The sequence below is a fragment of the Triturus cristatus genome, chromosome 3_1 (genome assembly GCF_964204655.1).
Source record: "Triturus cristatus chromosome 3_1, aTriCri1.1, whole genome shotgun sequence".
NCBI classification, from domain to species: Eukaryota; Metazoa; Chordata; class Amphibia; order Caudata; family Salamandridae; genus Triturus; species Triturus cristatus.
In genome coordinates, this window is record NC_140583.1 from 479360191 (window position 1) to 479375153 (window position 14963).

Here is a 14963-nt window from a genome sequence, read left to right on the forward strand (position 1 = left end):
CCCTGCTTTAGACCTGCTGTTGTTATTATTTCCTTTGTTAGTGTGTGGCCATCCCCCATCCGCACTCGAACCCATGAATTAGTATACAAAAGTTGAATATGTTTTAGCAATTGGTCTGAAATATTTGTTTGCCGTAATTTTCTCCATAAGAGGCATCTTGGATACAATCATCCTTGACCTTATAGTAAAAAATGTGGATTGATTACTCAAAAATGTCTATAAAAACACTTCAGGTGATCAATGTCAGCAATGCAGTGCCTGTTTACATTTCACATCTTTACAATCATCTGGCATCTCAAAAGAGTATTCACTTTTTTCACGGTGTGTAGCATTAGATTTTTTACATGCAACAAAGGGCTCTTGTATGGTGCATACTGTGCATTGGGTGGCCTACAGCTGCCTGGGTGAGTTCAGGTCGTGGGCGTTTATGATGGTGCACGATTGAGAGCTCTGAAGTTGAGGTTGTAGACAGTGTGAGTTTCTCACATTGCCCACTGGTGTAATATGAAGGTGAGCAGACTATGCGCACATCCAGTCCTTGGCTTCACTGCAGACAGCACAGAGTGATAGTTATTATTTGCCAATGGAGTAAAAGTATGTGACCGAAGTCAACAGCTGTCAAAATATGGACAACACCAAAGGAAAAGAAAATGCAGTTCTTACATGTGTGGGTTATGTGCTTGTGTAGGAGGGGATGGTAAAGTGGAGGAGATGAAGGAAGTACACGCAAAGGAGAGTGAAAACACAGCCCTGACGAGGAAAAATATGACATGTGAGATATGCAGATGGTAGATATTCAAAAAGATGTGGGAGATAAAGAGTTTGAGTATCTACAAGATAGACATATTGCAGAGTAAAGTGGTGTGAAGGGAAGCCCAAGGGTGTTATGTGATACTTCAGGCCAGGGTTGCCACCTGGCTGTTTTTTATTGGCATGACTAGTATTTTAATGCCCCAGCTGGTACAAAAATTAGGAAAATCGTTAAAACCAGTATGTTTCCCCCTATCAGTGTATACATAAAACAGTAATGATAAGGAAGCACCTTAAAACGGGTTCTAGAGCTACCTTAATGACACCTCAATAATAATGAAAATAAACAAAGAGAGATAGATCATGTAACAACTTAAAACAGAAGGTTTTAGTTAAAGTTCTGTTTAAGTATCATGTCCGGGCTTTTGCAGCTTGGGGGTTTTGGGCGATACAGGAGCTGTATCCTCCCGGGTGCTTCGGAGGGTGGTGTGGTCTGGTGACAACAAAGGGGGACAATTGGTGGTTTGGCCAGGGGGAGGCAGGGTTAGGACACCTAAGGAGAGGACAGTTAGGACAGTTAGGTCTGACCCCTCCTTTTGGTCTGACAGGGCATCACACCAGTCTGTGTTTAAAGAGCTTTTCCCTCCCATTCTCCCTCCCATTAGATTGTGGAGTTCATCAGGTTCTTCCTGATAGTGGGTGTTGTCCTACGGGCCTTTTTGGTGAGACAGTTGTGATCAGTAGGTTGGCTTATAGGAGGTTTGCCACTGATGAGCAGCGCAGCAGATACTGGATAGGGGGATATGAAGAAGAATTTTCGGTATTTGAATGAAGTTTTGGCTATGTTGATCATAACGATGAGTGGCAAGTAGGCAGGATGGAATTGGAAAGTTAATAGTAAGATAGCAATGTTGGACTATACGTTGGAATGTTCAATCAATCAATCAATCAGATGTCTTGTACAGTGCAACTACTCACCTGTAAGGGTCTCAAGGCTTTGGGGGATGAGGGTAGCTGCTGGTCCGACAGGGTGCTGTGGTTCAATTTAGGAGCAAGGTCTTTAGGTCGTTCCTGAAGTGAGGCAATAATGGCGATTGCCTGAGGTGGGGCGGTACTGTATTCCAGGTCTTTGCTGCGAGGTAGGAGAAGGATCTTCCTGCGGATACATGGGACAGTAGCCAGGGCCAGTTGGGAGGAGCAGATGTATCGGGTGGGTGCGTGGAATGCGAGGCATTGGTTGAGATAGGCAGGTCCCGCGTCGTGTAGGGCTTTGTAGGTGTGTGTTACTGATGGATGCAACTTTTAGGCGAGGGAAGTGTTTTATTGTTCAGAGTAATGTTTGAGTGCTTGTTTAGGGATGGAGAAAAGGATGGCCAGGTTATGGGCATATTTATTGAGGCCACGGTTTTAGTCTGCATGGTAAGAGCGAAGGGAATATCTACCTGATTTTTTTACCAGTCTCATTAAAGTGGCTTTTTTCATATAATTGAGACTCATGTGGTTTCTGGACACACTGTCCCACTTGAACTTAAAACGTGAATTAATAGCCAGTATTTTTCTCTGGAAGATGTAGCAACCCAGGCCCGGATATAACATCAGAAAACTCACAGATGCTGGTCAGGTGGCTGCATATGTAAAGCACATGATTTTAGTTTTGCATGTATGAAGCCACATTCTTAATTACGTAGGCCACGCCTCTTGAAAAAGATTCCCAGGCAAACGTCTTTGGCCATGCCACTTTTGGAGACTCCCCAGCTTTTTCATTCCACTTGCACTGCATAAAATTAAAAAAAAAACTGATGAGAAACAGCCACTGTAATACTATTTGTTAGCGTTACTTTTCAACATTCAATTTATCAAGCATTATGACAATATACAGCTTACCTGGTGGCTACAACATCACTACATTTCAGAAAGATGCATAACTACCAAGCACTCCAGAGAACAGTAAAACACCATGTAAAAACAAAACGAATTTACAACTGATATTTAGCAATTAAATCATTCTCGCAGTGCAGCTCTGTTTAGGAATGTACAAAGCCAGTCTTAAACCATAGTCGACATATAAGACACTGAAAGTTCGAGCCAGGCTTTAACTAGATGCCTGGTACTGGCTCAGCTCGAGGTCCACTTATGACCCTCGAGCCCAAAAGTAGCCGATCATTAGTCTGGCCACTGCATGTCACCCACGATCCAACCTTAATGCTCCAAGAATTAAAGAAAAAACATTAACCTTCACATCGGGTACCCATTGCAAATATCTTGGTTCTTAATTCAATAATGGCATTGTTATGGCGGTCGCTGGAAGAACAGGAATAGTTTTACGTTCATGTGTAAAAATTTGACTTTTAATATATGCCTCTCAATGCAGTGATATAACCTGATGAGTGAAATTGAAAAGTTTCTGCGTGCTAAAAAAAATAGACTTTAACGCTTGTTTCTGCACACTCGACAATTTGGGCCGCTGGGCTAAAAAGGCGCATGCGCGATGACTTACTTACTATACAGTCGTCACTCTGTGGACGTGGCGTGATGGAAGCAATAAGCAAGAGAGGAGCTTATAGGTTTGGTACTGCCACCCTACGTGGGTAGGAAGAGCTACGAAAGAACGTCCCTACCTCTCACTAAAGCTAGAGCGCACCACGTCTACTGCACACTTCCGCTGCTGGACACTCGAGGGGAGGAGTCGCGATGAGGTGACCTTGTGAGGCGGGACTACCATTTCCTAACTCCTCCCTTACCTGTCAAGTTCTCAGCTTCCATTCATTCCATTCATCTGCATCTCACAGCCGAAGTCACGGTAATGGACTACGCTGCAGTCGCGAGCGCCGCAGCCGACAAGCTGCTGATCTATAGCCAGGACCAGAGCGGCTGGAGGCAGTGCAAGAAAACTGTGAGTACAGCAAGCGCCGCCTCTGCGCCGCGCTTCCCGGACAATGAGAGGACAAGGTCTAGAATTAAAGGGCTCAGAATCTCACATCAAAAGGAAGAAACATGCACATCGCCTTACTGTGCTGCAACGACAGTAATGAAAGTAACAGGCTGTGAAGTGTCGGATGGCTGCATGTCTGTGCAGAAGACCGAATTCTTGCTCCCATACCAGCCAGTGCACGTTACGAGTAATACAGGGTATCTGCCTGGCTGTAAACGCCGTCCGGCCGTCTGCACCTGTCCTGGGTATTGGACTGTCTTATCATTGGCCCCATCCTAGTTTGAAACGAGAACATAATTACTTTCCCCCTTTGAATATTTGTGTCCAATACAGAATGTCGGCAAATAGGGCATCTGTGTCGATTGCCATAGCCAGAGCATTTGTTTTATTATCTGAATATCGGTAATCACGACATATCGTGATCGCTTTAATGAGATGCAGAGCTTGTTTCTTTAAAGCGTCGCAGTGTCTGGCTACACAGCAATTGTGGCTAGGGCTAAAGCCTTACCATCAGAGCCCCTCACCTGGTACTGAATGAGGCGGATCCAGGCTTTTCTGGGCCCACTTCCTTATTATTGGTCCTCCGATGGACCTTTTTTCTCCGACTGAGAGGTGATTGGAGTTAACTTTAACCTCTATCAAATTCAATTAACACTGCAAACCAATTGGCTACACAATAAGGACTAGGACTTGGTAGCTTGGGTTAGAAAGTTTTATTACAAATTCAAAGTAAAATTCAGATACACAACTCTTAAAACCATGCTATAAAAATGCACACTAGCCTCAGACAGTCCTAGCCTGCAGAAGAAATTAAGGAAGACTAAAAATATTTAAAGTAATATTTGGTGCTCAGAGAAGGGTTGCAAGTTCTGTTGTCTATGCATGAATAAATCTAGACTACCTATGATAGTTTCCCGCTAAAGATGGTTCTAAAAATCTAAAGAGTCTCTAAATCAGTAATTTCCATAAAGGAAATTAAAATCAACGCAAGGGAAAATAAGTAGGGAAGGTGTCAGCATTTCAGAAGCTCAGTCAAGAGTCTTCTATGGGTCAGGGAAATAAGTGTTAGCCCAAGGGACACTTAGGAAAGAATCCAACAGGGTCCAAAGCGGTTTAGAAAACATCTGAATCTAAAAGTGTTCTGAAGAAATTTGAACTCCAATTTTGTGAACACTATATTAAAACACAAAGTTTTCAAGGTAGCACCCCCTTTGCAAGCATCAGCAGGGGTCCATTGTTCTTGTCTATTTCTCATGTTGCACACTGCAACATCGGGGAAAAGTCTCACACTGGACATGGGAACGACAACTCCTTCTTATGCACAAGTCAGTTCACAACATTTGCTGAATAGGCCTTTTGGTTGATGCTCTGGTTCCCCCTGTTCTTTCGTCAAGGTGTTCCCCTCAGATTCTCTCCTCTATCTCTAGTACAATAATATATCTATTCTACAGCTAATGGTGCATGTGGATACCTCCAAGAAAGGTCACATTTGCAGAAAATAAAAAACAGCATTTATGCAGCATGGTAAAATACAGGCCTGAATTTTCAGGACAAGTTAAACCATTAACTCAGAGGTGCACATTTAAAGTGTGTGTGCACATTTAAACACAAATGAATATACGTTTCTAGTGCTTTAGATTAACATTACATGTTACATTCAGGTAGGCTTCAAAATGATCATGTGTAAGTATGGCTAAGAACTACAATTAAACCAAATATATGAAGTATTAATGCACACATTACATAAACTTTTTATCTTTTCAAGTAAAATCCCATTCTATATATGTGAGGATGGTTTCTACTTGGTTATCTAAACGGTAAGTGTTGTTTAATGTATTAAGGCACACATTATAAAAGTCGAATTTTATCTTTATAGTGAGTACATTATCTGCTAAAGGAGATGGTTTATTAATTCCTCAAGACTTCAAATAATATCCCAATCACATCTAATCCTACAGTGAATGAACTCTTTAATAATGATGTCAAGTGCAACACTTACATTAATTCATTAAACCACACAAGAAACACGTGATAAGTGCCCGTTAATGTCATGTATTAGTTAAGTATTTGTGATGTGTAAAGAGTGGGCAATCATGCACTGCACCAAGGCTCAGAGGTATACATCCAAACATCTGCTCCTGGCCTTAACGACTTTGCCTTAAACATCAATACTTGGCAGAACTTATTCAAATATTTTCATTTTGGTGTGGGGCGGGTGTTTAAAATATATGCTCTAATTTTCATTCTAGAGAGGCTTACATGAGCAAAGAAAAATGCTAGCACATCTCGGCCCATGTACGCCAGTGGCTGTCAGTCAGTTAGTCAATCAACTTTATTTGGAAAAATACCAAAAAGGTTACATTAAAAGCATAACATTTCAAGATCAGAACACAATCTGCTTATAAATACAAAAACAGTTTGCCCAATACTAATAGCACAGACAAAATATCTTAAATCCGCTCATTTTACATACCAAGTCATTGGTTGTTATTACATAGTTTACTATCTGAATGTGCATTTTTTTTGTCGCTATGATTGTAGTTTTGACTAAACCTCCTGCATCCCTATTTGGTTTACTCCCTTTTCTAAGTGCGTCAGGGGTCCACTTGTTGGCACCCTGGTCATTTGTTCTTCCTCTATCCTTTTTTTGTCTTTTATTTCGTTACCAAATATTCTAAAGGCCACTGTTATTCCAAATTGTTTCGATCATCGTTGCCCTCTTAACCTCTATTCATGAAAACATTTGTGTTTTGGCATCTTTATCTTTGTCTTTAGGTCTCTCAGTGAGTGAACAGTGAACATTCATGCCCATAGGTCTGTCATAATTTTTTTCTTCCGAGTTGCTACGCCTACCCTTCTTCCACTAACCACCCCGCTATCACTTACCCCAGCACGCTATCCCCTCTCCTATCCCGTTATCACTTTACCCCCCTGTAATCAGTTCCCTCACTCCAGTATCACTTCCCTCTCCTTGCTATCACTTCCCTTTCCCCATTATCACTCACACTCCATTTAACTATGAAACAATAACCATAGTAGTTCTCAAAAAGCACAGTAGATCGTTGAGTAGATCGAAAGCAAACAATTGAGAGACTTGGGCGCTAGGTGATTGCTCGATGAAGGCTTTGGTGTAACAATGTGAACATGGGATGATATTGAAGCACATTTAGGTGCATGCAGCATTTTACACTTTACAAGTCTGGATGGAGTAATCTGCCCAGGTGCAGGAGAAAGTGATGGTTCCAGAGCTCCAGATGATTGTGACACACTTTAGTGGCTGAGGTAACTGTCATGACCGCCAAGGTATATAATTGGTACTAATCCACGTCCTCCTCGTCCATCCAGTTGATGCCACAGGCCGAAAGGTCCTCATGTTTGCAGTGGCCTCTGCCTTACCATTCCCCACGTTTGTAACTCTGTGTGGACAAAGGCCATAGGACTTTCAGATAAGTCTCCAGGGCTCCACAAGGGCCTTCAATGGGTCATGGAAGCACCAAGAAACATCACAAAATCCTGATGGGGTAGAGCTGGTTCTGTGGCAGCCACCTCTATCCACGAGTCTGGGACTCTGTTTTATTATAATGTGAGCAGGCTGTACCTCTAAAATCTTACACCTCAAAGCACAGTCACCAGCTGGGTGGATCAGGGATGGTGTTAACCTCAATTTCATGATGCAGTGTGTCCCAGAGACAAGGAACAGAAAAACATCTGACAAATACATTCAAACAAAGAGACTAATTCAAGATGGGACTTGTAGAGCGGAATTTAGATAACGGTTTATCACAAAAACTTAGAAAGTACAGTATAGAATAACAGAATGCAGAAAATGTTGGGTTACCTAAAAATCTGTAGTAGTATCTGTGATATATCGGGTAGCATCTCTAGTAGAACCCAAAAGATCTTGTCTCACCCCCAAATTTGAGGGTTTATATAGGAAGTTTCCCCATAGAAGAATATGGAAACTGCAGAATCACTGTGGTGTGAGCAAAGAGATACATTTTCAACAATAAATCAGAATACAGATATTATAATCATCACACAGCCCGAACAACTAAGCACTATCCTACTACATGAATATTGATTCGGCCTTTCTGACCTAATGTCATCTGGAGGTGTCGGAACCAACTGGTTACATAAACAACAGTGGACCATTGTAAATAAATGTAATACTGCATGCTATATAAAGATAATTGGAAACGTTACAGTAGCCAGCCGATGCTCGAGGGCTTTTTCCAAGAACAGGTTCATTCAGAAATAAACAAACCCACACTTTGCTTGACTACTTGTAGCAGATTTATGAACAAAGCATGAACATGATGCAGCATCCGTTTTGAACCGAATGTTTTTGAGGACTAACTGAAGCGTAGTTAGCATAAGTCAGTGTTTTCCTGGCTTTAACCGGTCATACATAGCAAGGTAGTTTCAATGACAATATTATATTAACATATACATGTGAAATTGTGTGCAAATTAGTTTCCTGCATATTGTTACAGCATAAAAGCACCCTCAATAGTGAATGTTCTTGCTTCAAAATATATACTTGGCTAAATGTCTACAAAATACCTCTGCTTGCAGTACTGAATATTTAATATGAAGGCACTGTACCCAGCACTCTTTGCCTGGCATCAAGCTACTTTTTGTCTTGCAATGCCCTGACTGCCTAGGCTTGGTGTTTCACCCTTGTTTATGCTGTTGTAGCTCCTGGGGGGCATCTGTAACTCTCACTAACAGTTGAAAGTCTGGCATTAGTGTTCATGGCACTAAAACCTTGGTATCCAGTATGATTGTCAGCAACTGTTTAGTATCTCACCATCTGTGCATGGTACTTAATGCATATATTAGGCATACAGGTGTGCATAAAAATTTCGAAAGCACATACTTAAGGGAAATGGGGTCCATAGTTTAGAGTATGAAATAACACATGCACCAATTCTAGCCCTGCATAGCTGAGGAAAGGAAAGTAGACAGATGTGCAGGCCTGAGAATAGGAGTGATGAGATGAGGTCCCATCAGGTGTGAAAGAGAGATTCAGTGTCATGCACTTGGTTTTGAATAATACCCAATTGGCCAGTGAAAGCCAGGGCCAGATCTTAAGGCCTTCTGACCTGGCTCTGAGACAATCCTTAAAGAACTGAGCTGTGTTATATTAACTCAACTGACAGGATAAAATATCCATAGAAAACGAGGTACAAGTAATTTCTTTAACATAATAAAACAGTGACACATGAGTTGCCTAACTTTTTTGAAGGTCTGCTCGAAGTGAATAAAGACTGTGGAATACATAGGCCTTCATTACAAGTGGCCTGTTAAGTACCACTTTGTGGGGAAACCAGAGTGTACTCCTAGATCAGTATAATGGGTGAACAATATAGTGGCTGTCTCTGTACCAAAGTAGGTACTCAAGAGAAAGGTCTCGGTAAAATAGGAAACTAAGATTGGAAACTGGACCATAGGGTAGTAGCCTTTGTTGGCTGGGCATCATGAATATTGATAGAAGAACATTTCAAACCTAAATAAGCAAAAAAGAGAAACCCGGCGAGTGGCACAGGACTTTAACTAACCAAGAGAAAGAGAAGAACCCTGAGGAGTGCTACATATGTGGGATACAAAATACAAACATGTGACGAGGAATAGAAACAGCTTGGACTCATTTCATGAGAAAAGATTAACTCCTATTATGACGCAAGGCCTTTTAGGGCCAATTGAATATTGTGCTGTGTCAAAAGTGGCTGAAATCTCTAATAGCAGAAGGGCTGTGACACCTCCAACATCAAATACTCTTCTGGGGTTATCCAACCCATTAATAGGAATAGATGCAGCCACTTATTCATACAGAAAGCATGCCTGGAAGAGGTTCAAAGTACTATACATTGCCAAGAAAGTAGAGATGTGGGCTGTATATACCTTCTCGATAAGCTTATCCTGAGGGGTAAAAGAGAGTGAGGCATGTAGTTTAGAAAGAGTAGGCTCAAGTGAAAGTTTTTATAAATAGTTGAGAAATGAATGCCTTTTTGAAGTCCAGAAGGATTTTTCCAGAAAATGATGAAAAGTTAAAATGGTCTGAAAGACTGGAGCTATTGTTTCTGACACAGACGTCCGGGGCTCTATAATGGGTACTGCACACTAAAGGCCCCCACTTAAATGAGGGAACCACCCCTTGAGATTATACTGGTGCACATGTATCTCTGGTATGACCTGTATTACTGATGTGGCTGCAAAATCATTCACAGTCCCTTCGGTAATTCTGAATGCACCAGGGGCACAGATAGTAGGCACACAAGCCTGTCTCACCACGGTAGTGTACTTTTTGGGTTTTTCGACACTTCTTGTTATTCAGTTTTACACATAACAACTTAGGGCTTGATCAGCTGTCACATCCATATTTCTCATGCTCCTTAGTACCTATTGCCCTTCACAAATAAAACACTCACATCTTATCCCAAATCAGGGGTTGCTCCCCCCACCACCATGTAACACCCACATGCCTCAATAAGTCACTACATTATAGTATATCTAAAGCCCACCATTGCAATAACCTGTTCCCCACTGAAAGGAGGCAGTGCGCAGACAAGTCCTCCTTAAACTTGAATAGATAACAAAGGATCCACTCCTACCCCTTAGCTCCTTTCATCATTTGCAATTCCTGTTGAACAGTAAAGTAAAGCTACAATCCCTCTATGGTGGCATCTCATCACCTGCCTGGTGCACTTAGTTTAATATGGCCCAGGTGTTTAAGAGAACAAGGATTCCAGTCAGTGACAGTGTTTGAGTCCACCCCTGTTTCTAACTGGTATTGCAAGGTTTGAACTCTGCACTTTGGGGCATCACCATTCAGTCCTCCGTGTATATGCTCTGACCTGTAAAATATGGTAGCATTGGCTAATTCCCAACTGTCATATTGAACTTTTCAGGAAGGCTATAGTATATGGTGTAGGTAAATACACCAGTGTCATGTAAAGTTAAACGTCACCTGTGAACTGCAGCACCTATTATGCCATCTACTAAGCTTCTATGGAATAAACCTTATGTGTGTAGCCTGGCTGCTGCAGCCTTTAAACTTGAAGGCAGACCTGTTTAAATAATCCTTTTTGACAGGAAGAAATTCTACTTCGAAATATTGAATAAGCCTCCTCTAGGTATAGGGGAATAAGTAGGAATTTTATGTTAACATGTTACTTCAATGAGTAACCCCCAAAACTATTTTCACTGTAAAGGGGTGTAGCTGATCCCATGAGAAAAACTGAAGTTCAAATAAAATACAGTTTTTTTGCCAACTTTTTTGGGGTACGGTACAGAAATGATTGAACCACTGTTTATAATATTATATTTATTAAAACCCTCAACTCAATGGTGAAGTTGGAGTTTTGATAAATATTTAGGAAAAGTAACTTTTAAACAGTTAGTCTTTGTATGACTAAACCTCCACTAGGCTAATTAGCATTAGCCTTGCATTATCTCGCCCCTGTCAATGCTCCCCTTAATGAGGTGTAAAAACTGCTTCCAGAACAGAAATAATGCCACAGGCCTTTTGGCAAGAGGATCTGGGTGTGAGATATGTGCCTCCTTTCAGCTCAGGAAAGGCAGCTGAGGAGGGTTTAGGAAGTTAATTAACTTGAAGGGGATTAAGGTAAGGCATATCTCTGCATAGTTCTGTATAAACAGAGACCTGGGGAAGTGGAGCCTTTGTTCCCTGGAACATCTGGAACCAGCTTAGCACCAACTCAGTGAGAGAATGAGCTGGTCCCTGAAGCAGTGTTGTGTAGTTGAGGAGGAGGGGACTGCTCATTTCCGTAGACGCACCCCTAGTGTGGACACCACCCACCTCCAAGATGAAAAGGGTCCTGTCACATTGTATTTCAGTCAATACGATGCAAGAAGGCAAACATGATGTGCTTAAAAATGGGGAAGGTTTGCCCTTTGCAGCCTTTTTCTCATTGAGTATGGAGTGGCTGGTCCAGGTGTCACCCCCACCCCATCCACTGGCAATTGGGTCCTACCAAAATGGCACCTCACTCCCATCTGATCAGACACTTTCTGCACCTCTGGAAGAACAGAAGAGGACTGAACCTACTATGACATGAGGAGCTGGACCTCCTCCCACTTTTATCCAAGATCGAGAAGTGAACTCCAAGTGTGAGTTGGCTGAACTCCTTTATGGCTACAGGGATACAATGGGCTGACCAGTAGCAACTGAACCTGGATTGCATCCTGCTTGTTTCTTCTACTGGAGTTATTCCTGGTCCCTTTGAGCTGTCCCTGCAGTCCTGTGAGTCTTAGACGATACCAAGAACTGCTCCTGCAAGTCTGAAAATTTGGGGTTTAGAACATTTTTGGACTTCAATGACCATTGGAGCTTTAGTGGGACTTGCATAAAAGGTGTCCTGTTTCAAAAGGATTTTTTTCAGGCACATGTTCCAGGCTTGTCTGGCTGCATGATTTAGGCTCCCAAAAAGAGACCAAGTGCAAATCTTGATTGACAAAGGTACTAAACATATTTGACCAATGAGAGACTTCAGCAGATGTGAAATCTGATTTTTTCCACTTGAGATTTTCCCACCAGCTTCAGCAGTAACTTGTTCAATGGCTATCCAGCTTCAAAAGGGCTTCGCCGGTTATAGCCTTAAACCATGCCCTTCCATTTGAGTCAGAAGGTAAAATCTTTAACTGGGATGTTCCATGAGGGGTATCCGACTACTGCTCCTTCGTAGTCAACTGGAAATTGCGGGTAGATTGTGGCCAACCATAAACAGGGACTTCTGAATGGCACTTTATTTTGTCTTGGTGTTTTTTATTGTAAAACTTTAAAGATTCCTATGTTCAGCTACCCTTATTGGATTTTAATAATTTGTGTGGCCTTTCTCTAAAGAAAATGTTCTATATTTTTAGAAATTAATCGCAGGATTGTTATTTTGTTGTGTTTTGACTTTCTAATAGTTCACTATTCGCTGACTGTGAACAATTAATTTATCCTTTCTGATCAGTGCTTCACAAAACAAGGTTGTAGCCGTTTCTCTCAATTTAATACCCAGGCCAGCATCATCCCTGTCTTATAGCCCTCTCTATGTACAATTTATCTCAAAGGTCCATGGAGAAACCTGTCGGGAGAAGATTCAAGTGCTCCATACTCATGCTTAGCAATGGATAAATCATGATGTAACTCAGGGGAATGAGCTGCCTTATGTTCCATTTGTGAAATTCTTTTCACATTTACTATATCTGCCATCAGGTTCTTACTTACTCCACACGTTTTCCCAATACAGACACCTACACTAGTGCCTTTATCACTTACAAATTTAATCAGTCTTGTTGGAGAAGTGCAGATGGAGTAGTGCTCTAAAATGAGCAAAAGACTGCTAAACATTCCACAAACTCTTTAAAAAGCAGCATCAAGTAGTGATTTCCCTCAGAGTCTCCATCTCGGGAATCTTGGTGTGACACCACACCATGTATATGCTAGGCAATGATCAGATAATATCCTACCCAGTTAATGCAAGTTGTTTCAACCATCAGAAATAGCCTCCCTGACAAGTGTTGGTAGCTCTGAGGCTTACCTTTAGTGGTTAGCAGTGGTGGTGATAAAAAAGTATACTAAGTCATGGGAATGATGATTTATTAACAAGTTTACGAGTCTCAAATCCTGTAAATGATCATTTAGCAGTTGAATGAAACTGAGCACAATACCATTCTTTGATCTGTACAGTGCAATACCTATTATCATATTAAAGTCTCTAGTACATATCATTGGCATATCAATCCATTGGGCTGCCAGTTCTATATAATATAGACATATTTCTTACCCATCATTAGGGCCATAAGGAACTTATCCATAATTAGGACAAGTCCATCCTCTGGGTACTAAAAACTGGACAGCTTTTTAAAAGGGACCCCAGAATCAATCCAATGAGTGAATCCTCTAGAATATGTGGAAAAAGAGGAGTATAGCGTACACTTTCATTTTTTTTCATGATTAAAATTGTTTAAGCTATGTCCCCTGAAGTGATTATAAATATATAGGCTCTGTGCTACGCTGTGGCTTCTATGTAAATGTGTGAACCATGTAGGCTCCACCCACCTTCAACAGTACAGCAAAACAACCACAACAATAAATAAAACCTGGACACAGTTTTTCTGCCATCCCATCCAGAATCAGAGCAGCAAGAAAATTGCCAGAGGAACAACAGCCTCTCCAGCATAGCAAATCGAGGTCACTGTTGTTTCCAGTTTCAGTGTGTGTGTGTATATGTATATATATATATCAAATGCAATTAATCTAGAGTTTGTGGGCCATTTTAGTAGGGTTACTATAGACTTTTTGGATATTCGGGTCAAACCCATAGGGGACAAACTGGAGACTTCAGTGTTCCGCAAGGCCACTGCCGGAAATACAGTACTCCATGCAGGGAGTGCCCATCCACTTGCATTGATTAGGAGCATTCCCTTTGGAGAGTTCTTCAGAGCTAGGAGAGCTTGTAGCAACCAGGATGAATATGTCAGAATAGAGAAAGAGATGACTGACCGATTCATACAGAGAGGGTATTCCCCGACTGTAATCAAGGGGGCGTCTTCTAAAGCAAGGAATTTAGATAGACAGAAAATCCTATTCGAACCGTCTAGAACCAAACAGAGGAAATCAGACAGAGAAAAAGATGTAAATAAAAACTGCATCAACTCTAGATTTATAACAACGTTCAGTGAGAAACACAAAGAAATAAGATCTATTCTTAATAAACACTGGCATCTAGTAAGAAATGACCCTGTCCTAGGTTCCAAGGTAAAGAAACACCCTGAGATCACTTAATAAAAAATCAAAATCACTGAAAGACCTAGTTGTAAAAAGTGAGTATCAGGAGGTAAAGAGACAAGCTCCTACCTGGCTACACCAGAAAGCGGGCTTCAGGAAATGCCCGAAGTGCAAAGCGTGCCAACATGGCGTAAATTGCACTACTCTAAAAACATTCTTTAACAAAACGATTACAATCAGGAGTTTTTTGACCTGCAAGTCTAGTTTTGTTGTTTATTTACTACGATGCCCTTGCCCTAAAATATATATAGTGAGTACAACTCTCCCTGTATTTAAACGTATTTTACAACATAGAAGGGCAATCGTAAATCAAGACAGAACGTACCCCATAGCACGTCATTTTGAGACCCACCACCAAAGTAATCCGTTGTTTCTCCAATATTCCTGTATAGCTGAAGTCCCGAGGAGAAAGAGGGGAGGAGATAGGGAGAAGGAATTGAGAAAATTGGAAACATACTTTATTTTAGAATTCAATTGCAT

At 41.4% G+C, this 14963-nt stretch overlaps 1 protein-coding gene across 1 annotated transcript in view; it reads left to right on the top strand.

Moving 5' to 3' along the window:
* Window positions 1-3252: 3252 nt before the first annotated feature.
* Window positions 3253-14963, top strand: part of STARD5 (StAR related lipid transfer domain containing 5) — a 63206-nt gene continuing 51495 nt past the window's right edge. Inside the window, exon 1 of the mRNA XM_085644298.1 lies at window positions 3253-3643. Within this exon, the coding sequence (XP_085500424.1) occupies window positions 3554-3643 (90 nt within the window). The 5' untranslated portion in view covers window positions 3253-3553. The remainder of the gene's footprint in view (window positions 3644-14963) is intronic.